General features: G+C 43.2%; 1 protein-coding gene across 4 annotated transcripts in view; it reads left to right on the plus strand.

The window, feature by feature from the left end:
- The window catches only part of LARP1 (La ribonucleoprotein 1, translational regulator), a 65556-nt gene extending 40832 nt beyond the window's left edge, over positions 1-24724 (plus strand). Inside the window, exons 4-19 of one of the 4 annotated variants that reach the window (XM_028718341.2) lie at positions 1604-1778; positions 2136-2276; positions 2661-2813; positions 3436-3598; positions 4965-5109; positions 5952-6126; positions 8077-8246; positions 9520-9873; positions 12619-12742; positions 13901-14106; positions 14244-14350; positions 14650-14801; positions 15964-16108; positions 16352-16461; positions 17005-17132; positions 18764-24724. In XM_028718341.2, coding sequence (XP_028574174.2) covers positions 1604-1778; positions 2136-2276; positions 2661-2813; positions 3436-3598; positions 4965-5109; positions 5952-6126; positions 8077-8246; positions 9520-9873; positions 12619-12742; positions 13901-14106; positions 14244-14350; positions 14650-14801; positions 15964-16108; positions 16352-16461; positions 17005-17132; positions 18764-19009 — 2694 coding nt within the window. In that variant the 3' untranslated portion in view covers positions 19010-24724. The remainder of the gene's footprint in view (positions 1-1603; positions 1779-2135; positions 2277-2660; positions 2814-3435; positions 3599-4964; positions 5110-5951; positions 6127-8076; positions 8247-9519; positions 9874-12618; positions 12743-13900; positions 14107-14243; positions 14351-14649; positions 14802-15963; positions 16109-16351; positions 16462-17004; positions 17133-18763) is intronic. The other 3 variants (XM_028718342.2, XM_028718343.2, XM_028718345.2) reach the window with 3 other exon arrangements.
- Positions 24725-25068: the final 344 nt, after the last annotated feature.

Consider the following 25068-nt stretch of genomic DNA (forward strand, 5'->3'; position numbering starts at 1 on the left):
TTCAGGTTAAGAACAGTTTCAGGTTAAGAACGGACCTCCGTAACGAATTAAGTACTTAACCCAAGGTACCACTGTAAATATTCCTGACAATTTGTTTAAAAACACAGTGGAAGCAGGAAGCAAATAGGGTGCAAATTGTGGTATAAATTCCAATTCTTCCTATTGTATGCATGAGCACAAACTGACCCGCCACTGATAAAGTTCAGAAAGAAAGAACAATTAGTTTACCTATCAGGTAAGCTACGATTTTCTAGAAGTCACATTCCATCCCCTTCTTTGTTGCGCTCTTCCTGCTGAGTGCTTCCTTGTTGTTGCAAACCCTACAGCATTGAGCTATTTGAGCAACCCCCAGTATACTTACTAAAAATATTCAAGTTCATCTCCTTTAAAAGAAAAAAGTGCTATATTTTTAAAGATTAAATTAAAGGAAGGCAAGAATATACTTACTTTTACCCCCCCCAAAAAAAAAACCCGCACGTGCACACATATGCAACAATGTGTTTTTGTTCGATTTTACCTGTACATTCTTACTGTTACTTTCATGTGGTGTACCAACATGTCATAAATTAAAGTGATATTCCCCTACCATGAGCGTATTTGGTCAAATATGCCTAAAGATGTATGCATGGGTGAATGTTTGAAGGGGTGAAGAAGTGTGGAAACATAATTCATGCTGCGGCACAGAGTCTGTTGTTTCCCCCCATATTGCTCAGAGTTCAGTTTGAGCAACACTTTTTGGGGGTGCTAAATCTCTGCTTAGGAGAAAGCCAGGAATAGCTCATTACAGATCCCAGGCAGATGATTTCCTTTTAGGGTTTCCCTGCCCACTATGCTCCCTAGCTCAGCGGTGCTATTCTGGGACATCAGCTTGGAGCCCATTCTAAAATCTGGCCACAACGGAGAAGGTAAATTTACCAAGTCTTCAGGCAAACCTGGGATTGTTCTTACGAGGGGATGAAGCAGGTGGGCTGGTTAGCACCAAGCCAGGCTTCTGGAGCCAGTGCCTTGTCTCTGCTGTATGGCTTTATGGTGGGTGGGATAAGCACTCAAAGAGGGACACAGCGCAGATGCAGAAGTGCTTAAAGCATACTTCTATTTTTGGGCTTCCCTCCCCTTTGGCAGTAGCTTTCCAGCATCATTATCTCTTGTCAGCCAGCCCCTTCTCTGGGTCTGGTGTCCTGCCCTGTCTTCATTCACCAAACTTACCATGTCTGGTTTCTGTATCATTCAGAAATCATTGGGACTCATTCTGCAGTGCATGTGCCTGAAGTACTCACTTGCCTTCTAATTTGACTAAAGTCTTGCTCTTGTAACCTTCTTTACTTCGGAACATGCTGCTCCTATATAACTATGCAATAACTACTTCGGCTTGAAGTCGTGCTTTATCAAGAAGTTATTGCTCCTGAATTGGAGCTCTCTCTTGAGGATAACCAATTGTTCTTGGTTTCTAGACTCTTCAGGTGGGCTCATAAGAGTGATTGTGAACGCAAGTGTGATTGTGAGCACATCAGGCAGCTAAATGAACTTGCTGTGTCAGTTGTGATCCGCCTTTGCTCAACTGCCATTTTGATTCCCAGCTTGCATGTCTGATTGTCATTTTCAGCAGCTGCCACACAAGCCTCAATCTCTCCGGAAGGTTCCTATTAAGAAGAACATGAAGGAGCAGGAGAAAGGGGAAGGGAGCGATGGTAAAGAGAACATGAAAGCCCGGTCAGATGAATCGGGGGAGGAGAAGAATGGAGATGATGACAACCAGAAATCAGCTCAGAAGAAGAAGGGTGAGAAGAAACTTATTTGAAAGTGCTGAAGCACAGTGGTCTGGGATCTCAGGGACTTCATCAAGCTGATGCCCTCCAGATGCTTTGGATTACAACTCTTATCAGGCCCAGCTGTGCTAACTGGGACCGATGGGAGTTGTGGTTTCAAACTTCTGAAGGGCACAACATTGGTAAAGGCTGACGTTTGGTATGTCCAAGGTACGATCCGGCAGAACTTTTATTATGTTCTTTACACTTTTTGCTGGCTAAGGTCAGTTACGAAGACCTGAATGATGTGCCTTCTCCCCTTGTGCCTTCCTGGGTGAGATGTTTTGTACTTATAAAGATTTGTAACAGCCGGTCCTTGATGCCTTGCAGGTAGCAGACACAAATGGGTCCCTCTGCAAATAGACATGAAGTCTGAGGTACCAAGAGACAAAACAGCTTCTCGCAACAACAGACAGAATGAGCAGCACCGGCACCCTTCCAACAACCGAAGTGACTCAAAAGGTATTTTTGGTAATGTATTCTTTAATTATATTTTTCGTAATGCTCAGGCTGTCATGTTCCTTCAGCTCTTTCATAGGGTAGGCTTCTAATTTCCATGTGGGCTGCAGCATAGCCTCAAAGGCTTAGCAGTTTGACTGGGAGTTCCCTTACAAGTAGATGAGTGCATGCTACTGATACTTCTGAGTGGTGGTGGTGGTGTTGACTCTTTTTAAAAAATCAAAATAATATCCCAACTGAATTCTTACGTACTTCATTCAAGGAACTGGTTTCTTCTCTGGCTAAGCCTCTGTCATTGTCTGCATAACGTGTATGAGGGAGATAGAAACCTGCAGCCCTCCATGATTCAACCAGCATCTCCCAAGCGGTATGCTCATCTCTAATATTCTCTTTCAGGTTGGCATCTGGATAACAAACATGAACGAAGCTGGCCTGACCATGATGAAACCTCTAGTGTCAAGAGTGAGGGAGCAACTGTGCGTGGTTCCTTCCGGGGCAGAGGCCGTGGTCGGGGACGAGGGAGAGGGCGAGGGAGAGGAGGTACTCGATGTACGTATACGACCGTAATATTTTTTATAATTGTGGCTTTATGTACGGGATGTGGTTGATGCTATAGATAAAGAGCTGGCAGACAACAAATTTCTTTTCCCACTTGGAATATCAATGGCTAGGGATCAACTGCATTGTTTTGGCTGGACTGTGACCCAGCACAGTTTGAGTAGATGCACTAAAATAAATGTACCATTAAAGAGCATTGTTCATGTTTGTGTCAATTTTGTGTAAATTATTGCCACTGGAAATGCAACCATACTAGCTAACTGAGTATTTTGAACTAAAAAGCTACTACACTAAGAAAACAGACTTTTTGTAGATTCTCAAATATGTATTACAAATATAATAGTCATTCAAGAAGTGGCCAGTGTGAACCTCTGCTATTATATAGTGCGACTTTGTTTTGCTTGACCAGTGCTAGATGCACATTTTCTGTGGATCTCGCATTGCAATTCTGTTTAAAATGGTCTTTCCAAAAGAAAACGTCAATGCCTTTTCCAGTTCCTAAATTAGGCTGCTGCAAGCCTGGTTCTCCTAATCTGTGGATATTGACAGCGTAGAGTGGTCTTAGAAAAGTTGAGGTCTTAAGAAATTTCCTTTTGCTTCTTTCCCCCTGCAGCTCACTTTGATTATCAGTACGGTTACCGGAAATTTGATGGCTCTGATGGCTCACGCACTCAGAAATACACCAGTAATATCACTTACTATTTTGACAACATCAGTAGCACTGAGCTGTACAGTGTTGACCAAGAGTTGCTCAAGGACTACATCAAACGGCAGATGTAAGTGTCGGTTTTGATTTCAGGAGTAGCTAACCAAACAGTTTTTGCCTTTTGAAGAGTTGTAGCTAGTTTTATACCTTTTGTAGTAGATTAAAAGTTGGGAGTTGTGCTTGCAAAGACAATGGTCTTCATCCTCATTCTTGCTGTTCTGCAAAGTAAAAGTAGATAGAATGGGGATTCTTGTATCATCATCACAGCCTATAAACACAGCTGTTTATAACAGGGTGGCCAATTGGAAATATGCACGATTTTTGCTGGCCCCTGAATCAACGGTGGCAGTCTCCGTAGCCATGCCCTGCACTTACAGTTAAGACTCTAGCAGGAAAAGTGAGCAGCCTCTGACATAAATTGCCTCTCTAGAAACATATCATTGTACTTGATGCCAGCTAATGCCTCTGTTGAATCAGTGGTAGTAGTGCCTGCTTCCTAGAAAAGGAAAGCTTGCCTTTTGGTGGAAGTTGCACCCTACAGCTTCAGTATCTGCACTCTGTCCTGATGTGCAGAGGAAGAGAATGAATCACCTTTTTCATGTGTTGAGACCTGGTAGAATTGAGATTGGCTGCCCTGAGGAGACTGTGGTAGCCTTGCTTTCCCCTTCAAGGGGTAGCCTGGACTCCCTGGGCACTGCATAGCTAAACAGAGATGCCCCTAAGTGTTTAGTTCCCGCAAACTTCAGAAGTTGGCAGACCATTAGTTAGAGCATGACATGCAAATTGGACTACTTACCAAATCCTGGAACAGCTGAGTTCAGGATTTGCATCCTTCAGGTGTTTTTTATTATTATTAGAATGTCATTCAGCTTCTTTTACTCATGTATGCAGAATTAGCTTAGTTTGGGCTAGTGTTAGTTGAAACTAGAGAAGAAAGGAGGAAATGATGAGTTTTCTGCTGCCCACATGAATACATTCTGCAGGGCTGAATCAATATTTTTATTAGTATTCAGGGGATTTTCTGCTGCTTGTTTGATATTTTATTGTTGATAGTAAAGGATTCTGTTAGAACCTTTTAAAATGATAGATGTATTAATGTGTGTTAGATTATGTTGTTAAATGTTGCGGTTTGTTGTTCAAATGGTTTAAATTATTGTATTTCATATTGGGGAAAATAATCCTGAAAGGGGGCCTAAGAATGTTAAAAATACAGTATAAAAATATATACTTATTCATGTGGACATGTCTTGTGCTATGGTCCTGGAATTTTCCCCATAGCATCCAGTGCTGAAAGAGAGCTTGGGTATTACCTATTTTTGTAAAGTATTAGTAAACAGAAAGAGGGGTGAAATTTTCAGGAGGTCAGAGGTATTTATTCTGTTAAGTGTTACCTGGTGTATGTGTTTGTTTCATCGTCTACTATTTGCTGTGTTCAGAGAGTACTACTTCAGTGTTGACAACTTGGAACGAGATTTTTTCCTGAGACGGAAAATGGATACAGAAGGCTTTCTTCCCATCACTCTGATTGCCAGTTTCCATCGGGTGCAGGCCTTGACTACAGATGTTGGCCTCATAATTAAGGTAAAAAATTACCCTGTGTTTCTTATTTGGGCCACTTGTAGTGGAGTGCTGGGCAGTCAAGACTGAAATGCCCTTTTCAGACCCTTGGGCATGTCCTGATATACCTCAGAGCAAGATGATCAAAGCAGAGTGGCAAATGTCTCAGCAGGCTTGTGTTCTTTGCAGTTATGCAAAAGGTAGTTCATGCATTCTGCCAACTGCATGCTTGCAGTTTTCAGGATGCAGTTGCATTTTGAAGACTGAGGCTTTAAATAGCTGTAAAACAGGGCTTGCAGCTCTGTTCTGCATTGATATTATTTGCATACTTCTGCTGGGATTTCTCTGTCTGCACAATCAAGGGTGTTAGAGAACTTTTTTTGTAAACAAACAATGGTCTGGAGAAAAAGGAAGGTGAACCTTTACAGTGGTGCCTCGCAAGACGAAAATAATCCGTTCCGCGAGTCTCTTCGTCCAGCGGTTTTTTCGTCTTGTGAAGCAACCCGATTAGCGGATTAGCGCTATTAGCAGTTTAGCAGCTTAGCGGCTATTAAAGGCTTAGCGGCTAAAAGGCTATTAGCGGCTTAGAAAAAGGGGGGGAAAGCGAAAAGACTCGCAAGACGTTTCCGTCTTGCGAAGCAAGCCCATAGGGAAAATCGTCTTGCGAAGCGCATCGAACACGAAAAACCCTTTCGTCTAGCGGGTTTTTCGTCTTGCGAGGCATTCGTCTTGCGGGGCACCACTGTATATGCAGTATTAAATATATGTCTCTGTTTCTGTGGGGAGTAGGGAGAGGGTATGTGGGAGGAAGAGAAGGGAGAAGGGTATCTTACTTTAGTATTAATGCTGACAGTGATTTTTTTCAGGCATTGAAAGACAGCAAAGTGGTAGAGATTGTGGATCAGAAAATCAGGAGAAAGGAAGAACCAGAAAAATGGCCTTTACCTGGCCCTCCCATGACAGACTATGCACAGACTGACTTCTCTCAGCTCATCAACTGCCCAGAGTTTGTGCCCAGGCAAAGCTTCCAAAAGGAAACAGGTCTGTTGATAGTGTTTTAGAAACTCTATCCAAGCAGTTTTATTTGTTTTGGTGGTGATGAATTTGAGAGCAGGACACCATTATGTATCTTGTATAATGGTTAGCAAAACTTCAGCTTTGCTTAACTAACACGTGCACACAAAGTTGACTGCACTGTTCTATCAAGAGTTTCTTGAACATGTAATGTGCACATCCTGTTTTTTAGTTCTCAAATGTTTTGGCTCCTGAACGACTGAAACCCGGAAGTGACTGTTCCGGTTTTCGAAAGTTCTTTTGGAAGCCGAACATCCGATGGGGCTTCCGATTGGCTGCAGCCAATCAGAAGCCGCACTTTGGAAGCCGAATGGACTTCTGGAACTGATTCCATTTGACTTCCAAGGTACGACTGTATTGCTATCCAGTCATGTAGATAATGGGTGATCTCAATCTATTAGGAGACAGGTTCTTCTAAGAAAAATAATATCTGATTCCCTTTGTGCTGGCTTTGAGAGCTTCTTGGAGATATAATTGATCAAGACCTTGAAAGGTACAGCCCTATGCCTCACACTCAAGTTGAGTGTGTTGTGTGTTGCTGAGCAGGCATTGTGTTCTGTTTTGTTCTTGGTGTATGCCTAATGAGCACAGTATTGGCCAGCAAAGCTGTTTTAAATGGTGAAGGGAATGTTAAATACTAGTCCCCAAGGTAAAGAGGAGGAACCTTAGGCAGCTCGCTGTGGCCAGTTGACAAAATAATTTGCCAATAAAATTGCTTATATCTGAGCTGAATCTATAGCTCAGCAGTTCCCAACCTTTCTGGGGTTATGTACCCCTGTGGGAATCTGATGAAAACTATGGAACACCTCCCCAGAAAAATACACACACACACAAAACAATTTATTTTTTGCATTGGAATTTTTGTGTGTTCCTGGTTCACCCCTGAAGCCCTCCATCGACCACCTAGGGGTTCCATGGACCTCCACAGGTTAAGAACACCTGATCTAAGACGTCTGCTATTTTAGTGACTTAAATATTGAGCTTGAGGATGTGGACAAATTGCTTTGAAGATTGAGACCAACCACTTGTGTTTTAAATCCATATAACATCTTCGCTGAGTAAAAGTGCTAGAGGAGGGCTGGCTGTTTGGATTGCAGAGACTGTTAATGCTTCTCTGGATGAGAGCTGCTTTCTAACTCTGTTAAAGGAAACCGTTGTAAGGTTTTTATTGACAAAGCCCCCCTTGGATACCACCACTCTTGGTAGTTATTGGCTAGTCTAACTTAATTTCTGGTGCTCATTTTTTCTGACCATTAAAATTGCACTTCCTTTCAGTTGATTTCTAGGTCCAGATAAAGGTCTGGCTAATAACTGTAACACCTTAAGTGACTTGGGGCCAGGATATTTCAACAGCTTCTGTATGATCTTGCCCATCAGTTACACTAATCTTTAGCATAGCTCTTCCATGTATTGCACCACCAAGGCAGGTGCGCTAGGTGGAGATACAAGCATTTGTTGTTGTAGCGCTCTCATTTTGGAACTCTCTCCCAAGAATGGTTAGACTGGCCCTTTCTGTGTTGTGCTTCAGGCAGGTGGTGAAAACGTTTTATATATTTCTAGCATTCTTCCCTGTAGAGAAATGGGAGACTCAGCTGGTGAAAGGAAAGCCACTGAATATCATAATTAGCCAGGGCTATGTAAGGCTCAGGCAAAAATTCTAAGGGTCATATAATAGAACCAACAATTTTTCATGAGTGCTTAATACAAATTAAGTAGAAAATATGTAAATAGCCAAAGCTCTTGCACTCATCTCAGATGTTCATGATAGCTCTGTAAAGGGAGGTGAAAGTTGCCACCCGTACTCGGTTGCAAAGCACATGCTATTCACAGCACCGGGCTTATCCTTGTGGGTGTTTTGTAAAGGGCTGTTGCCTGCATGTACAGATATTTATCTTTTACTAAAATACCATGTTACAGAATCTGCTCCTGGGTCACCTCGCTCTGCTAGTCCTGTGCCAACGAAGACAGAGGAAGTTAGTAATCTGAAGACAATGCCCAAAGGCCTTTCTGCCAGCCTGCCAGACTTGGACTCTGAAGCATGGATTGAAGTGAAGAAGAGGCCTAGGCCTTCTCCAATCAGACCCAAGGTAGTTGGTGAATTGCATTAGCTGACATCCTCATGTATGTCAGACCTACAAATGGACACATTTAATGCTGGGCAGAAGACATAGGAGGTTCTAGAACAGGGGTCAGCAAACGTCTTCATCAGGGGGCCAGTCCACTGTCCCTCAGACCTTGTGGGGGGCCGGACTATATTTTGAAAAATAGAAATACCCTGCAAGCCGGTCCTGCAGCTGCCTCTGGACCTGGAGGAGGAACACGCACTGCATGTGCTCAGGAGCACGTTTCAGCACCACCCACTCACCGGCATTGTTGACAAGCAGCAGCTGTTCCATCAGCCTGTCCCTGTGGAGCTCCTCCGAGGCCAGGTCTGTGGGCAGGCAGCGCATGCAGAGCGCCAGGCAGGCAGTGTGCAGCTCATCCTCCAGCTGCTCCAGCTCGGCTGCGGAGCATGCCACCAGCAGCAGCGCTGAGCCAGGCACAGGGCCAGCATGCGTGCCAAGCTCCAGCTGAAGCCCCATGACGCGCCCGCCACAATGCCCATGGCACGGCTCAGACCTGCCGCCCGCCCACCGGCCTCTCCATCCATGGCCGCGCCAGATTTACCTCAGCGTGTGCATGGCAAGGCTTCGGATTGGCTGCAGGAACTTCCAGTCTGAAGCCGCGCCAGCGTCACTGCCCGCCCAGAGGCGTCCGCGGCTTCTTTTCAAGGAAATGCCACACCGGTTTAGCTCAGTGCGGGGACTGACTGAGCGGGCGGCAGGGTCTGCAAGCAGGATTTACGAGCCTGGTGGGCTGCATCTGGCCCCCGGGCCATAGTTGCTGACCCCTGTTCTAGAGCGTTTATGTGGCACTTTCTCCCCTTAGTTGTGTCAAGGGAGATGGTGTTTCTGCTCTTTCCCAAAAGAGTTATTCCTGCACACAAACTACATCATAATTCCATCTATCCTTTTTCTGTAATTTGTACTATTGAATTTTGTGAGGTTTAGATGCTGGTTCACGTCTCTTGGAGTTATAGCTGTCCAACTTTAAGGCCCCAAGGCTGGTTTGCTATGCTTGAAGGATGAGCATCTATGGAAGGGTTGTTGTGCCTGGAGGATCATGATGGGTGGAAGATGGTCATATGGTGGGCTGGGCTTTATGTGACCAGAGTGTGTTTGGTCTGTTAGGCGTTGACCTTTGTTTTGAGGTTGAACCTTTGCCTGACTTGTTTTGCTGCATAGGATCCCCTAGCTAAGTCTTCTGTGATCAGTGTCCCAGCAGCTTCTGTCTTAACAGCATTATCTATTTTGAAACCAGAAACCAGAAGAATCCAAAACGCCAGTGAAGCAGAAAGATCAGGATGAGCCTGAGGAGCTGGACTTCATGTTTGATGAGGAGATGGAACAGATGGATGGCCGAAAAAACACCTTTACAGATTGGTCAGATGAGGATTCAGACTACGAAATTGATGACAGAGACGTGAATAAGATTTTGATTGTAACACAGACACCCCCTTATCTGCGCCGGCATCCGGGGGGAGATAGAACGGGCAACCACACATCCAGGGCGAAGATGAGCTCAGAGTTGGCGAAGGTGATCAATGATGGGCTGTACTACTATGAGCAGGACCTGTGGACAGAGCAGTTTGAGCCAGAGTACTCTCAGATAAAGGTGAGAACCAGGGGTGCACAGTTGTGTGTACTGTGTCTTGATCATATTTTTAGTTCAATGGTGGTTTGATTTTCACAATTTATGAGATAATATTACTTGTGCCTTGCGCAAAAAGTATTAAATCACTTGCCAACCCACCTATATGTAACTGAGTTGGGAGCATTGCAAGCAGTGGATCTGACAAGCGTCTGTTTGCCCTGGGAACATGACTAACATGCAAGTTGTCTCTGCTACCTTTTTCTGCTTCCTTTGTGTGGAAGTGACTGATGAAAGAAGATAGAATTGGATCCAGCAGTCATTAACTATGTTCCTATATGCTTGTATCTTGAGTATGAAAGTATTGTTCAGTTTCTTTTATTGTATCTTTTTCAATATATGTATAATATATGATAACCCTGGTTATGGATTCCAAACAAGAAGTACCACCACCTATTTGTAAGAAGTCTTCACACTACGTAATTGTTTCCTTCCACTTTGCATCACACCCATGCCTTGCTTTTTTGTTACTTAGGCCTAGTTTTAAAGATGATTCTGGACTTGCTGAAAAATAATACATGTGCAGTTTTGACAATGTGTTGTTTAGAATCTGAATTGACAGTACTTGTGCATGCCATGTTATCATGCTTGCATTGCAGGCTTTCTGGTCCCTGACAAGCAAACATGTTTTGACATACTCTGTTTATATACTTCTGAGTATGTGTAGTACCAAACAGGTAATATTCTCCCCTCCCAAACATTTCTGATGTATTGTTTAAACTGGCCCTTAAATTTCAGCTTTTATGCTGCCATTGTGCTTGCAACCTATTATGCCTCAAATGCTTTCACGTACTGTCTTGTCTTCCTCTCTGGAGCAATTGCTTTTAAGACTTTCTGTTGTGCTGTTGTCTCATCTTCCCTTGCTTGGGGTGGTGAATTTTGGCAAAGCTGACTTTTTAGGTGCAAAATTCTATGAGTGTAGTCCATAGGCACATACTGGATGAGGACTTTGTCTCCTTAACCCCTTGCAGTTTTATGCCACTTGTTTGTTAAGACTTTATTTGAACCCTGCTCGTTCTAGCTCTGGACTCTGTATTCACTCAGTGAAACAGTGCCTCTGAGCACATGCCAAATGCCATTAACTTTTCCACTGAGTAATCCGGGTAAGGAAGAAGGGCTTTCAGGCTTACCAGCCAGCGGATTGTGGTGCCTCTTATTTTCAGAAATGAATAGCTTCCAGAGGTAATTGCTCAGCTGCTTCCCAGAGGGAGCTCTTGCAACATTTGAGAGCATGCAAAGATCAGCTACTAAACACAGAGCTACAACTTAAATATGCAGTCCTTATTAAGGCTGGCCTTGGATGATCTGGTGGCAGATGTTTGAGATGGGAACATAGAGTTGCTGCTGAAGGGACTGCAGCTGTTCAGTGCCGGCTGCAGCAAATCAGAGAATCCTTCTGTATTTCCTACTTGAGGGCTTACTTTACAAAAAGACGTTCAGGACCAAGCATACGATACATTTTGCTTCTTGCTTCACAGAGATGAATTATGCTAGGTGTGGCTGCCTAAGGAGGCTTTGTGGAGCATTTACAGATTACTAGAAGGTGTTTCCTAAGGTGCAATTTGAAATTGCGAGTTACCGTAACTACAGGCCTCACTGGCCTGTGGGTGCAAGGCCTTCTTGTAAATGAAAAACATGGGAGAGAAATATGCAGAACCATCTCTCCTCCTCTGGCTCAACTTCCCATAGTTGGTTGCTCTTGCCCCACTTTCCCTGTTCTGGCTCTGGCTGTGTAGACACACCAGGCTTTTAAAACACATGGTTTCTCCCACGCAGAATCCTGAGAACCAGTTGGTTGTGGGTGCTGGGAATTGGAGCTGTGGGGGAGGGGTAAACTATAGTTCCCGGAATTCTTTAGGCTAAGCCATGTACTTTAAATGTAAGGTGTGGTACTGGAAGTGAGCTGGAAATAAAGAGGAGTAGTAGAAATAACAGCCCGAGGGAGGGCTAGGCTGTGCGCTCCTTTTACGAAAACAAAAATGCGTCTACCATCTCCATACCTATTTTGGCTTGCTTATGCTTGCCAAACTCTGCACATGGGGGTCTGTATTTCTGAGTTGTAATGAATCCTCCTACAGGCAATGACTTGTGCTCATTCAAAGCCCGCACAAGTTGCTGCAACTCGGAAGTGGTCTCAAAAAGTGGTGGCGCATAACAGAGCAGACTTGCATGTGCTCCACAGATGTGCGCAGGGCAGAAATGCAACCTCTGCACAAAACGGTTGTTGTCTGTATATTCTCTATATATTCTTAAGTCAACTCAATATACAGTGGCCTCTAGCATGTCTGAGTTCCACGTATAATTATTTCTAATCTGCACCCCGTTTTTATTGTTGGGTCTCAGCTGACCGACTGATTGTCTCCATGACTGGGATTGTTAATGAAAGCTTTGTCTCCTGATGAAGAAAGCTTTGCCTCAGAAGACGTTTTGTGTGGTGTGGGTGGCTATTTCACCAGATTTTTTAAAAAAGTTGCAACCATCTAGTGGACTCACTTGTAGATTTTGCCACACTTGAAACTGGTGCATTGTTCTTTAACACATGTAGCCTGTGATTTGCCATTTCCTGGGGTGGTGGGTGGGGAGGGGAAAAACATGAAACAAGGAATATTAAGCTATATTTTATTTTATTTTATTTATTATTATTATGTATCCTACCACCTCCAGATACGTGTTTCATTTCTCTGTGATTCCTTCTTCCCCCAAATGCAGCAAGAAGTAGAGAACTTCAAGAAAGTCAATATGATCAGCCGAGAACAGTTTGACACTTTGACTCCTGAGCCTCCCATTGATCCAAATCAGGAAGTTCCTCCAGGACCACCAAGGTTCCAACAAGGTAGGAGACCAAACCCTTTGCAGAATGCTCGGCATTATCATTTCACTTACAGGAGGGTCTCGCCCAATAACACTTCCAACCATTTAAGTTACATTTCTATATTCTCTTATCTGCTCTGTTATTCCAGAGTTTGGACGTGTTAAGTCTAGCAACTAGAATTACTTCAGAGTTGTGAGATTTGCAGTTGGTGCCCCAAAATTGAGGGGACATTTATTGAGGATAAATGTAAATATTTAATTGGGACTGTAAAGATTTAATTGGGAATGAAATATAAAAACCTGTTTGTATTTGTGTGTGTGTGTGTTGGTTGATACAGTGGTGCCTCGCAAGACGAAAAGAATCCGTTCCGCGATTCTCTTCGTCTTGCGGTTTTTTCGTCTTGCGAAGCAAGCCCATTAGCGGCTTAGCGCTATTAGCAGCTTAGCGGATCAGCTGTTAAGCGGCTTAGCGGATCAGCTGTTAAGCGGCTTAGCGGATCAGCTGATAAGCGGCTTAGCGGCTTGGGGAAAAGGGGGGGTAGGAAAAAAACCCTGCAGGAACTCGCAAGACATTTTCGTCTTGCGAAGCAAGCCCATAGGAAATTCGTTTTGCGAAGCACCTCCAAAACGGAAAACCCTTTCGTCTAGCGGGTTTTCCGTCTTGCGAGGCATTCGTCTTGCGGGGCACCACTTTTACTGTGTTTTAATGTTGCATTTATGTATATATTGTACAGGAAGTGTGCGTGTGTGTATATATGTATATATTTCAGTGGTTCATATGACCATGCTGGTTAAAATAACAACAAATAGGAAGTTACTCTAGTATGTTTCTTATCTTTACAGTCCTTATCAATCGTTTTGGTGGTGCTTTTATTTTTTATTTTTAAAGCACTCCCTGCCCCCCCCCCCCGGAAACTTATTCACTATAATCAGTGCTATTTTTCTAGAAAAAGAGGTGCCAGAACTCACCATGAACTTCCTCCCTTGTTCTCTTACAATGGCAATGGCACCCACCTGAGAGGTGCCAGAACTGAGTTCCAGTGAATTCCGGCTGGAACAAAAGCCTTGACTATAATTTATTTTCCCTTGGTTATTAAGAGTCAGAAAGAAGTGTGTTTATGTGGATGTTGGACATATATGCAGGAGAAGCTATAGAGATTTTGGTGTTGTTGTTTTTTAGTTCCTACAGATGCTCTAGCAAATAAGCTCTTTGGTGTGCCAGAGCCTTCAACCATTGCCCGATCTTTGCCAACAACTGTGCCAGAATCCCCAAACTATCGCAATGCCAGGACTCCCAGGACTCCTCGCACACCTCAACTGAAAGACCCAACACAGACGCCCCGTTTTTACCCAGTGGTTAAGGAAGGCAGGTTGATAGATGCCAAGGTAAGTCTTGCATACCAAAAGCTTTGCCTGTGCCAAATGCATGTGATCATGCTCAATGTATTTGTGATTCTTCTTGACTTGGAGACCGAAAGAAATACCAGTCTCCATTATGTCAACTGAGCCCTTGCTTCTTACAGACGCCCCGGAAGAGGAAGACACGGCACAGTTCAAATCCTCCAATGGAATGTCATGTTGGTTGGGTGATGGATTCCCGGGAGCACAGACCTCGAACTGCATCCATAAGGTACTACAAAGACAGGCAGTTGATAATTCTCAGTGAAGTTTTAAAACAGGTGGCAGGGGACATTAAAACTAGATCCAGATGAAAACAGATTTAATTTTTTTGCAAGAGTTCTCTGTTTTTTTCACCTCCCCCCTTCTCCATATTGACTTAGTTTTCAGCATTTTCTCAGAAACATGCTTGCAGTCAGAGAAAATCCCCTTTTGAAGTATAGTTGAACCTTATGTCGTTTCTGTAGCTTTCTGTTTCTTCAGTAATGCTTCTGAGTGCTTCTCTGACTCAAGTGTTTTCTCCTTGCTCAGTTCCAGCCCCTCAGAAGGCACACCAGCCATTGGCAGCTATGGCTGCACTCCACAATCGTTGCCCAAGTTCCAGCACCCCTCCCATGAACTCCTCAAGGAGAATGGCTTCACACAACATGTCTACCACAAGTATCGCCGGCGCTGCCTTAATGGTGAGTTGTATAGATACACTTGAAGTTGTCTAGATACTTGGCTTTTATGCAGGCCTTGATAGCAGTCAAGCTGGTGCTGAACACAGCAATCATTTTTCTTAGTACAGTCAACTCGTAACTTAACTCATGCAATTTCAGCTTTATGCAGCTGGAAGCCTGCCAGTTGAAATCACACAAATTAAATGCACAGAAGGCAGGGAGCTTGAAAGCTTTTTGTGCAGGGTTTCCCAATGTGAAAGTAACTTTTAAGCGCTCTGCCTTGCTCTGGGAGGCTCTTGTGAGATCTTGTGTGGCTGTCCAAGATCTTGTGAGAGCCTCCTGCAGCCTGGAATGGCCGGGGGCATGGAGGATGACCTGTTTGGCATGCTGGCTCCAGAAGGCAAGATTGCTTATGCAGGAGCGATTTTAAGGGGTTATTCTGACTATGCCCACTACCCCCAGAACGTAACCCATGCGTAACATGCGAGTTGACTGTAAGGCAAATGCTAGAACTGTATGTTTATGATATAGTATACCTCCTGAATGGGAATGATAGACTCACCAGAGCAGGAATAGCTGGCGCTCCTCTAGCAGAATGTGAGCAGATAATCAGATGGCATCCAAAACTTGCATTCTTGGGTCTGTTTTGCAGCACACTGTCCGGTGCTGAATTTAGCTGCTTTTCAGCATTTCTGAAGAAGTTTAGTGATCTATGAGCAGCACATCTGCATGATCTACAGCAGGCATGGACTCTAGTAATCTGGAGGAAGGACATCTGTGTTCTACACAGTTCTGTGACAAGAATGTGACTGAGTTGATTATATTATATGATGTTTGAAGCCTTGCAAATCTAGTTTCTCCTTAATTTTAAAGCCATTCTATTTCCAGTAGTCATAGGATAGTTTCAAAGGTAGCTAGTCTTTGCTCCTTGCAGAATGATGACGTAGACTAAAGGAATGTCTACATATACTTGACTCCAATATGGAAAAGGATCGGGCATTCCCTGTGCTAAGGAATAAATAGAATACCAGTGGTTTTTTTGCTTGAAAGGGGAGATACTACGATGGAATCATGGAGAACCAGGGGATTTTATGATCCCCACTTTCAGGACAGGATGCAGTGTTTTAATTTGGGTGTACCATAAGCTGGTTCTTATGAGGTTTGCCTCTTTCCCCTTGAACAGAGCGGAAGCGACTGGGCATTGGTCAGTCCCAGGAGATGAATACGCTCTTCAGATTCTGGTCGTTTTTCCTTCGTGATCATTTCAACAAGAAAATGTACGAAGAGTTCAAGCAGTTGGCCTTGGAAGATGCAAAGGAAGGGTACAGGTAGGTCCTTGTGTCTTCAGAGCACCACCATAAGGCGGCTTGCATATTAAAGGATGGAAAGGAGAAATGTGGGCTAGCTTAAATTGGTGAATATGGGGGAGCCCTTGTCTTCTGCAGGAAACATGAGATGTGTAATTTATCGGGACTTAATCAGGAAGAGAAATGCAGCGTGGAAGGCTCTTGGGAAGGAAAAGGGTACGGTTGGAGGCAAATGTTGATGAGGTGGATGTCATGGTCTTGCAGGTATGGACTGGAGTGCCTTTTCAGATATTATAGCTATGGACTGGAGAAGAAATTCCGACTTGACATATTTAAGGATTTCCAAGAAGAAACTATAAAAGATTATGAAGCTGGTAAGTCTGACTGGCTGGTATTCCAGGGGCTTCCTTCTGTGCCATTGCGGTGGCAGTGATCTGTGAGGAATGATGCCTTGAATCATTCAGCCTGTCTTTCAACTAAAAACATTCTTCTGTGATTCCAGACCCCTAGTATAATGGGAGTTCTGAGGACATTGCGTGGTATCCAAATCTTTATTATAGGATCTTGAACATGTTACAGCAGCCTGTCTTGTAGGGACATGATCACCCTTCTTGCTTTTAGAGAGGTCTCCCTTCCAGCAAAGGACTGGCACATTTCTTGACCCTCTTCTTTCCCTTCAGCACCACTGCTTCTAGCACTCTTTAGATACTGTTAACGTGCAGCAATTTGTAGTTGCAGAAGAGTTCTATTCTGACATTTGGCTAGATTGCCGTTGTTTATTCATTCCAGCTTTTTACCGAAACTTGATAGTTACAGCTTTCCTCCTTTTCCCTTCCACTGTTACTAAATGTGAGATTTTGGGAACTTCTTTGATGACAAGGTCTGACTTGTGTCTGTTTTGCTCCTTGTCTTAATAGGGCAGCTTTATGGGCTTGAAAAGTTTTGGGCCTTCTTAAAATATTCCAAAGCCAAAAACTTGGACATTGATTGCAAATTGCAAGAATACCTCAGCAAATTCCGACGCCTTGAAGACTTCCGAGTGGATGTAAGTAGAAGTAACTGTTTCTTGTAGTTTTCTACTAGACACTTGTAATGGATGCATCTTGTAGACCTGCAGGGGTCCATGATGAATGTATCTTTTAAACAAGAGTTTACCTTAAATTCAGGTGTACAAAAAAATATAATCTCAACTTTTATAATCACATATTATAAACAATGCAATATCTCAGTAAAGCCACCTATTTAAATCTGCTTAAAAGTTAGTTTGTCAGTTAATAAACATTTTCTGAACCCTCAGTTTTTATATTTATAACTATTTATGTATCAAATAGTTATTGTGCCTATCCTTTAGCACAGAATGCATATTTAAATGCACACATTTTACAACTCATTATAAAATAAGTGTGAAATTTGAAGGATATTTGCGTTTTAATCAGTATATTGATCTATGAGGTGTGAATGAGATCGGTTCTCTTTAAAATGGAACAAAATTCTCATCCAACCTTAATGCGCGGACACTACTAAAACATTGTGTTTGAGGTAACAGACTTCCATATAACTTGATATCTCTGATGGCTCATTCCTATATGAAAGTTGGCATTCATTGTTGTGATCTTCAGGTGATTGTGCATCATTGAACAGCACCCTAAGTCTCTCCCTGTGGTATTGCACTGAAGGGGGAGAAATTACTGCTTGAACCATCTCATTGCTGTCTTACTGATTAAGAAATCATCTCTGGAGCCATGTGCTCTCCCAACCTCCTCCATTTGCCCAGTTTTAGTATTGTGACCATCTTATGATTTGGTCATAGTCCACATCCACACCAGAAATAAAAATGGGTTAATGATTCTGGCTTGAAGGCAAACTGTGGTTTATGATAACTGTAGTTTGTCCAATTCAGACGCCACAGCAAAATCTCTTTCCTGCAAACTGGTAAGTGAGGTAGAAAATCATAGTGCAAAGAATGCATAAGTTCAAAGCGCAGTTCCCAAGGGCAAACCTGAACCCGGCTTAATTCTGTAGCCTGTGGCTAGAAGTAGTTGGTCAGGTAATTGGAAGTAGAGTAGCAGCAGCATCCACTGGCACGGGGACTGATTACAGCTCTGTTGAGAGGCACAGTCCAATTCATTTCAGTCACCTCTCACATTCATCCTCTCTCTCTCTCTCTCTCTCTCTCTCTCTCTCTCTCTCTCTCACACACACACACACACACACACACACACAGTCACTCCTTAAATTTCACCTCTAATATCTTCATATTGTCCATTGCCTTATATAAACGTTGCTTTAGAATATCAAAAAAGCCTTCCTAAAAGAACACACAGGGCAGTCTTGTTACTCAGAGAGGTGTTCTTCAAAGCCTTGTATTCAGCTGACACAACTAGAGCTAATTGTATCTGGTATTCTCACTTGCTTACCTTCTCTCCCTTTTCTATCTCTGTATGGGAGAATCTTTCATCTCCTGTACTTATCCCCAACCCAAATTGTATGGTACTTTTACATCATTACTTTAGCTGCTATCCGCATTGTGTGCTACCTTTAGTTCAATTCCTGCTTGTTAGCTATCTTCTATTTTGTTTTTGGTGAACAACCAGGATTTGGGGAACCTTTACTTTAAATGAAGCATGCTTGAGAGGGATGTCCAAGTGCTACATAATTATTTATTTTCTGTTTCAGCCCCCTATAGGGGAAGAAGGTGGCCACAAGAGATACCCAGCAGCATTGGGAGTCGATGGAAGGAAGCGATACCCATCTCAGTCTTCCAGCAAACCTGTCACCCAGACCCCATCCCATCAAGTCTCTGTCTCATCCAACCAAGTCCCCACCTCATCTAGCCAGCCTGTGCAGGAGGATGCCAAAAACCTGAGCCAGCCACATGCAGTTTCTACAGCGACTGTAGAAACGCAAACAATAGGGAAATAAGACACACCAGAACTTCCAATGGAAAGGGGGCAGGGACACTTGAGGGAGTTGGAATGTGGGCATCCAAAACCAGGCTGCTTACCAGAGGTGGGGACTACAACGCACACAATTTCTCTTGTTGGCTGGGAAAACAAGACGAAGCAAGCTGAAAGCATCCTTTTCTTCGCTGTGATTAAGTTACTGATTGGAGCCACATCCACACATTTTCACGTCTTAGCGCCTTTCTGGGGTAGGGTTGGGAAGGGGGAGATTTTTATAAATATAAATATATATATATCTATATCAAGTTTTAAATTATTGATAGAAGTTTGTTTGGATAAACCAAAACAATTCTGCATCATGCGGCGACATGATCCAGCTCCTCCTCATCCCACCGATCAACTATGCAGCCCACTTGAAAGAAGCTGGAGGCGGTGGGCCGGACAGTGTGGTTCCATTTGGAATTTGCCTTCGGCTTTCTAAGTCCACCAGGCGCCTGTCATTCTGATTCTGGATATGACAATGCACAAGGAGTCCCTTTACCACCATCACAAGTATCACTTCTGTTACGGCTTCCCTTCCATGCTGCTCACCTTTTCCATCACAGACTTGACTACTGGAAGTCAACCAAAGGACCCTAGCCGAACATGGGCCCACCTTGCATTGGGCTCGCCCAGTTCCTTTGTGTGATGGGTAGAACATAAACTCGCACAGTGTCTCCCCTCACATAGGAATGCTACTCTCATGATGAGACTTCGCTAAAACAGCTTTCTCTTACAAAGCAAAACAAAACAAAAACAAAAAAACCCCACAAAAAACTTGTTTAAAAAAAAAAGTCTGTCTTTGCTTCCTTCCTTGAAAATAATAAGTTGCCTTATTGTGGAGTTGGGAAATTGGAGGCATCCCTGACTTCTCTGAGCAAATTTGGAACATGGCATCTGCTTGGGACTCAGCCGGGCTGTGACAATACCTACTGTTTCCCTGTCCAGTAGTGACTCTTGTCTGCAATGGCTGGTGATCTCCCCTCCGACCCAGCTGTGATTTGCATCGACTGGAACAGTACTGTTGATTTCTAGGTGAATGTTGTCTCAAGCCACCTAGACAGTTTATCTCTGGAGAAGGGGGTACTGGAGCACTAAAATCTAAGACTTCTGCTATTGTGTAGTTGGTGCTGATGTAAATGTGTCAACTTTTCTAGTGCCCTTCCTGCTACAGCAACTACACATGCTATTGCCTCACTCAGACCTCCAGGTGCACTGCCATTTTCCTCCCTCTCCCACCAGGCCAGGAACTAGCCTGTTGATCTCATGAACTCTTCCTATCCCATGGTAGGCAGGCAGATGTGCCAGGAATAGGTAATTGCACAGAGAAGATCCACTGGCACACATCCTTACTCTTTAATATATATGGTTGAAGAATGTGTGTACAGAGAAATGAGCTTTAAAGCAAACAAGGTGGGATTTTTGTGTGTGGTGGTTTCCAAAAAAAGAGGTGGCTTGCTAAGTGTTAACTTCCCTATGCAGGCCCTCCCTTTCTGTAGACTCTTGAATTACTGGCATGCTAGCCTGCCTGCCTGCCTTCCCTGGGTTGACCATGTAGCCACGGAGGACCCAGCTGTGTTTAGACTCTTCTCTAGCTACCAACACCTTGACTGTCTTGCATCATGAAATCACTTCATGTATTGGAACCATGTCCACTCATCCTGTGTCATAGAACTTTATACAAAGCACCATGATTGACTTAACTGCTCTTGGGTTAACTGCTTGGAACTAAGTCTGAGACTATTGGCAGTGTGTGACTGCATGGCTCTTGACATCTTAAAAGCAGCTGGTACTGGAGCTATAGAAGTGAACGTCAGAGAAGATGGAAGCATATGTGTACAGACAACTTGTTTCTGACAACATGCGTTATTGTTTCCTACATTTTGTTATATTGCCTAATGTACTGTCCCTGTTCTGCAAGCCAGAGATTTTAGTAGGAGATGGAAGAGCTGCGATTGCTTGGACATTATGCCACCCAAGCTTGCCCTGTGGCTCTAAAGAGGGATGAATGGTGGTGGCAATATTTCTATGTGGTCCTACACACAATGGCCTGGCTCCAAACAGTCTCCATCCTTCTTTCCCAGTAATGCATGATGCTGGAGGCACTTCCATGATGCTGGAGGCTGATACCTTCCTATCTGCAGCCACTCACATGCTCTGCTCTGGAGGATCCCACAGCCTTTTCTGGGTGTGGAGACTTATTGCCATAAAGGGTGCGAAGGAGCACCCTTACGCTACTTTGGATCCTAGACCATTGTTAGGGGTGGGGGGAGGAAGAGAGGTGTGTCATCAACACACATTTTAGAGGTTACATTCTAGGCCTGTTTCTCAGATTTTTAACATGCTGCAAAGAGTGTGGCAATGAGGCCTGTGTCAGGTAAGGATGTTTTTATTCCCAGCCAGTTGGAGCAACACTTTTTTACTTTAGGAATGCAGGGGATATGATGCTAGATTGATTTCTGTCACTCCTCTTCTAGGATGTTGGTACTGCAGATGTAGATAATTGAGGACATGGGCCTTGCTGCCTTAGGAGAGCCTGTTGTTTCTAGCTAATGTTATTTCATTTTAGCTGTGTCAAGCATGCTATTAATGGGAGTTTGTTATGGAGCAGTCTTGGGTGACCATGCAGTTAACTTGTGCCCTGTGGTTCTAGTTTTTTGCTGCATAAGTTGTGATCCTGTATTATATCAAACCCTCAGCCTCTCATTGTGGTACCATTAAAAGACATGAGCATTTCACCAGGTGTGGCAGAATACCCACTGTGAGCTTCGCTGAGTGCATCGCAGTAGCAGAACCATGTTAACATGGAATTGGCAGTCAGAACTACTGCTGTCTTCTAATTTTGCTAGTACAACATGGTGCAATGAAGCTGCTTTTCTTGTTTGGCAGGATTTCAATTGGTAATGGGCTGAAATCCAAACTTTTGTAACTTGATCACAATTCAGTTTTGAATAAGGCAAAGCATGTATTGGAGAACTGCTGCTTGTGAGACAGGAGTATGTGTTCAGGCTTGATGACATAGTGAGATTAACCAGAGCATTTTTGTTTAAAGGTTTAATCTTTGAAAGGAAATGGTCTTTGAACTTTCATCCAAGTGGCGATGAGTGCTGAAGTCTTGCTCTAAAAATGGTTTGTCTGTTTCATTTCAGTGATAAGCTGCTTGTCTTTGCTGATGAAGAACTGAAGGCAAACAATTGTTGGTGGTGTAGAAAAGCATTCTGGTGTGGTATAGGAGATCAGTTAAGGATGCAGGGTTAGTTTGTGGAAAGAGGAGATAAGAATCACATATTGATTCCTCTGTGGATGTCCCAGGATATACCATGAAACTGGACCACAAAGTTCTTACCTACCATTCAAGCGACAAGCTGAAGGCACTTGCTTACTTGAAGGGAGCGTAGCCTTTTGGAACCTTGATGGGTCAGTCTCCTGCATCATCTTGACATGACGATGGCCGCATGTGTTTGTAGACACGTTACTGTTAGTATGCACATCCAGTACCTTGGCTGTTCAGTGCCAGAAAGTCATAGCATTATTCCTATAAAGATGGTATCCAGCTTTCTGTGTGGGTATTGGTACACTCAGTTTTCACCACCCTGGTTCAAAACACTGTTAGTATGCACATCCAGTGCCTTGGCTGTTCAGTGCCAGAAAGTCATAGCATTATTCCTATAAAGATGGTATCCAGCTTTCTGTGTGGGTATTGGTACACTCAGTTTTCACCACCCTGGTTCAAAATTTCCCAACACTTTGGGAAGAGAGTATAGTAACGATTTTGTTTCAATGTTATGTCTTGGTTTTTAAAGCAGACCAAGTCAATGGACACCGGTATCCTGTCCCTCAAACATATGCAATGGTAGTTCTAGTTGTGTTGTTTTTAGGAAGCCACCAGCTATTGCCCAATGTATGAGACTTAGGTTAAAACAGAGAGTGTTTCCCAGTGGGAACTCAAGCAGTCTTATAGATAGATAAGCAGTATCTTTAAAGAAGTGTCATCCTGGGTAGCTGACCTCTGGGCAGGGTAATAGGGTGGGGGTCTGAAATCTGGTTTAGGACTGACAGGGAAAGTAAGTGACCTTTATTAGGTGTTGGTGCTCAGTCTGTCCTTAGCCCCTTTCTGCTCCTTCTCCCACTTTTGCAGCTGTTGGGTTGCTCCAGTTCTGTACTTGTCCATCTTGCTTCTAGTTGGTTAGTTGAATGTACCGTTAACACATGACACAGTAACCACAGTACTCGGCCATAACATTTGTGTTGTTGTTTTTAATAGAGTAATGGGATGGGAGCCATCTTTCATGCCTTGCTCATTTTTCTTTTAAGCAAAAACAATCAAATCTGTTAACGCAGCAAACTCTGCCGTGCTCTATTATCTCTCCATATGGATCCTCTTCTGAAACTTGGATTTGTCAATAACTTTTTAAAAATCAGCTAGGTTTTTAGAAGGGATGGGTAGCTACATTGTTAAATGCCTCAGTTATTTTTTTTAATCAAATTTCATATATGAGTGGTTTTATGGGGGGGTGGCGGGAAATTTCATCTCAGCAACATGGGTTTGGACAAAGTGGTTTTTTAAATTAAAAAATTCTAAGGATAACATTTCTGTTAGTTTACATTTTAACTTTCTGAAGACACTTGAACATAGGACCGATGTATCTGTGATGAGGACACCCTATGGTTGGAAGCATCGAAAGGGCATGGGTTTAACCATCCTTTTTTGGTTTTACAGACTTTGTTCTTCCAAGTCTGGCCTTCTGTTGCCCTTCTTTTTTGTTTATTTCCTCAATGGTATTGTTCCTGTATCTATTTGTCCTCCTTCCCAGAATATAGATCTTGGTACAACAGGGTGGTCTAGGTCACTGATATCCTTTGGAAAATAGATTTCAATGTCCTTGGCAGAAGCTTTTGCCCACCAGAGCCTTCCCGCTGTAGCATTGCCATGTGCTATAAAACAGGAATGGCTGAATTCTCCTATCATCGTTGGCTTTGTCCCTGCAGTGGTGCACTACCGTGGTGGTTGGGATTTCCAGCCTATGAAACTGTGACTCAGAAGTCAACACTGAGCTTTAAATGGTGGTGGTTGGAGCTTCCTTAGTGTGAAGTTGTGTTAAGCTGCTAAAAAACAACAAAAAAACAACAACCCTTCAGATGAGGAACCTGCAAAAAGATGCAATGATTGTTTTGTATAGATGTCTGATAACGCCATCACAGTAGGAAAAGAACCATCAGTTTGTTTGGTTTGCTTGCTCTGCCTGAGCAGGCTTGTATGTATTCATGCTCCAACCTTGCCCCTTCTGCTAAAACAAAACCCCAGAAGTGTTTGTAATCACTTTCAGCTGTATTTATTATTGAGAGAACTTTTAAACCAACTGTTACCGTATATCACCTGGGAGGAAAAGATCTTGTTAATATGGCCCACCATACACAATCCCATCTGTTAATAGTATGTAAATCTTAACCCATGTGCTAGGATCATCATCACATTGGGGGAGGGGGAGGGGGGGACAGGGGAAGGAAGAGGAAACAAATTGTAAAATACTTGAATGAGAGCCTGTATTATAAACAGTAATATTATTCAGAGTATCTGCTTTCTAGGCTGATGTGACTCATTATTCTAGTAGTGCTTTAGTCCTTTGTAATTTGTGGTAATTATGCTTTTTCCTTTTTAATACAAAAATGTATAAAAATAAAAACCTCAAAAGACCATGCAATTTGCACACTCTTGTTTCTACCTTGAGGCTATTTCTACTAATGGCAACCACATGTGGACCAGAGAACTGGGAGATGCATGATATGATGATGTAATGGCAGGATAAGTGTGCTAAAAATGTTACTTTTCAAGATGAATGTCCTTTTGCACTTTCAGTATTATGTACTCTAGCAAGATTCCTGGTTGCCTACGTTATTTAAACTGTTCTTCAAAGAATGAAAAATGAGGCTAAGAGGCAACCTGTGTGTATGCCACTTTTGATTATAGACTCAAATGACTAAATGGGCCTCCATACAAAAATAAGTATTACTGCACACCGACAGCTAAATATTTGGAAT

This window comes from Podarcis muralis, chromosome 2 (assembly GCF_964188315.1).
Source record: "Podarcis muralis chromosome 2, rPodMur119.hap1.1, whole genome shotgun sequence".
In the NCBI taxonomy this organism is placed as follows: domain Eukaryota; kingdom Metazoa; phylum Chordata; class Lepidosauria; order Squamata; family Lacertidae; genus Podarcis; species Podarcis muralis.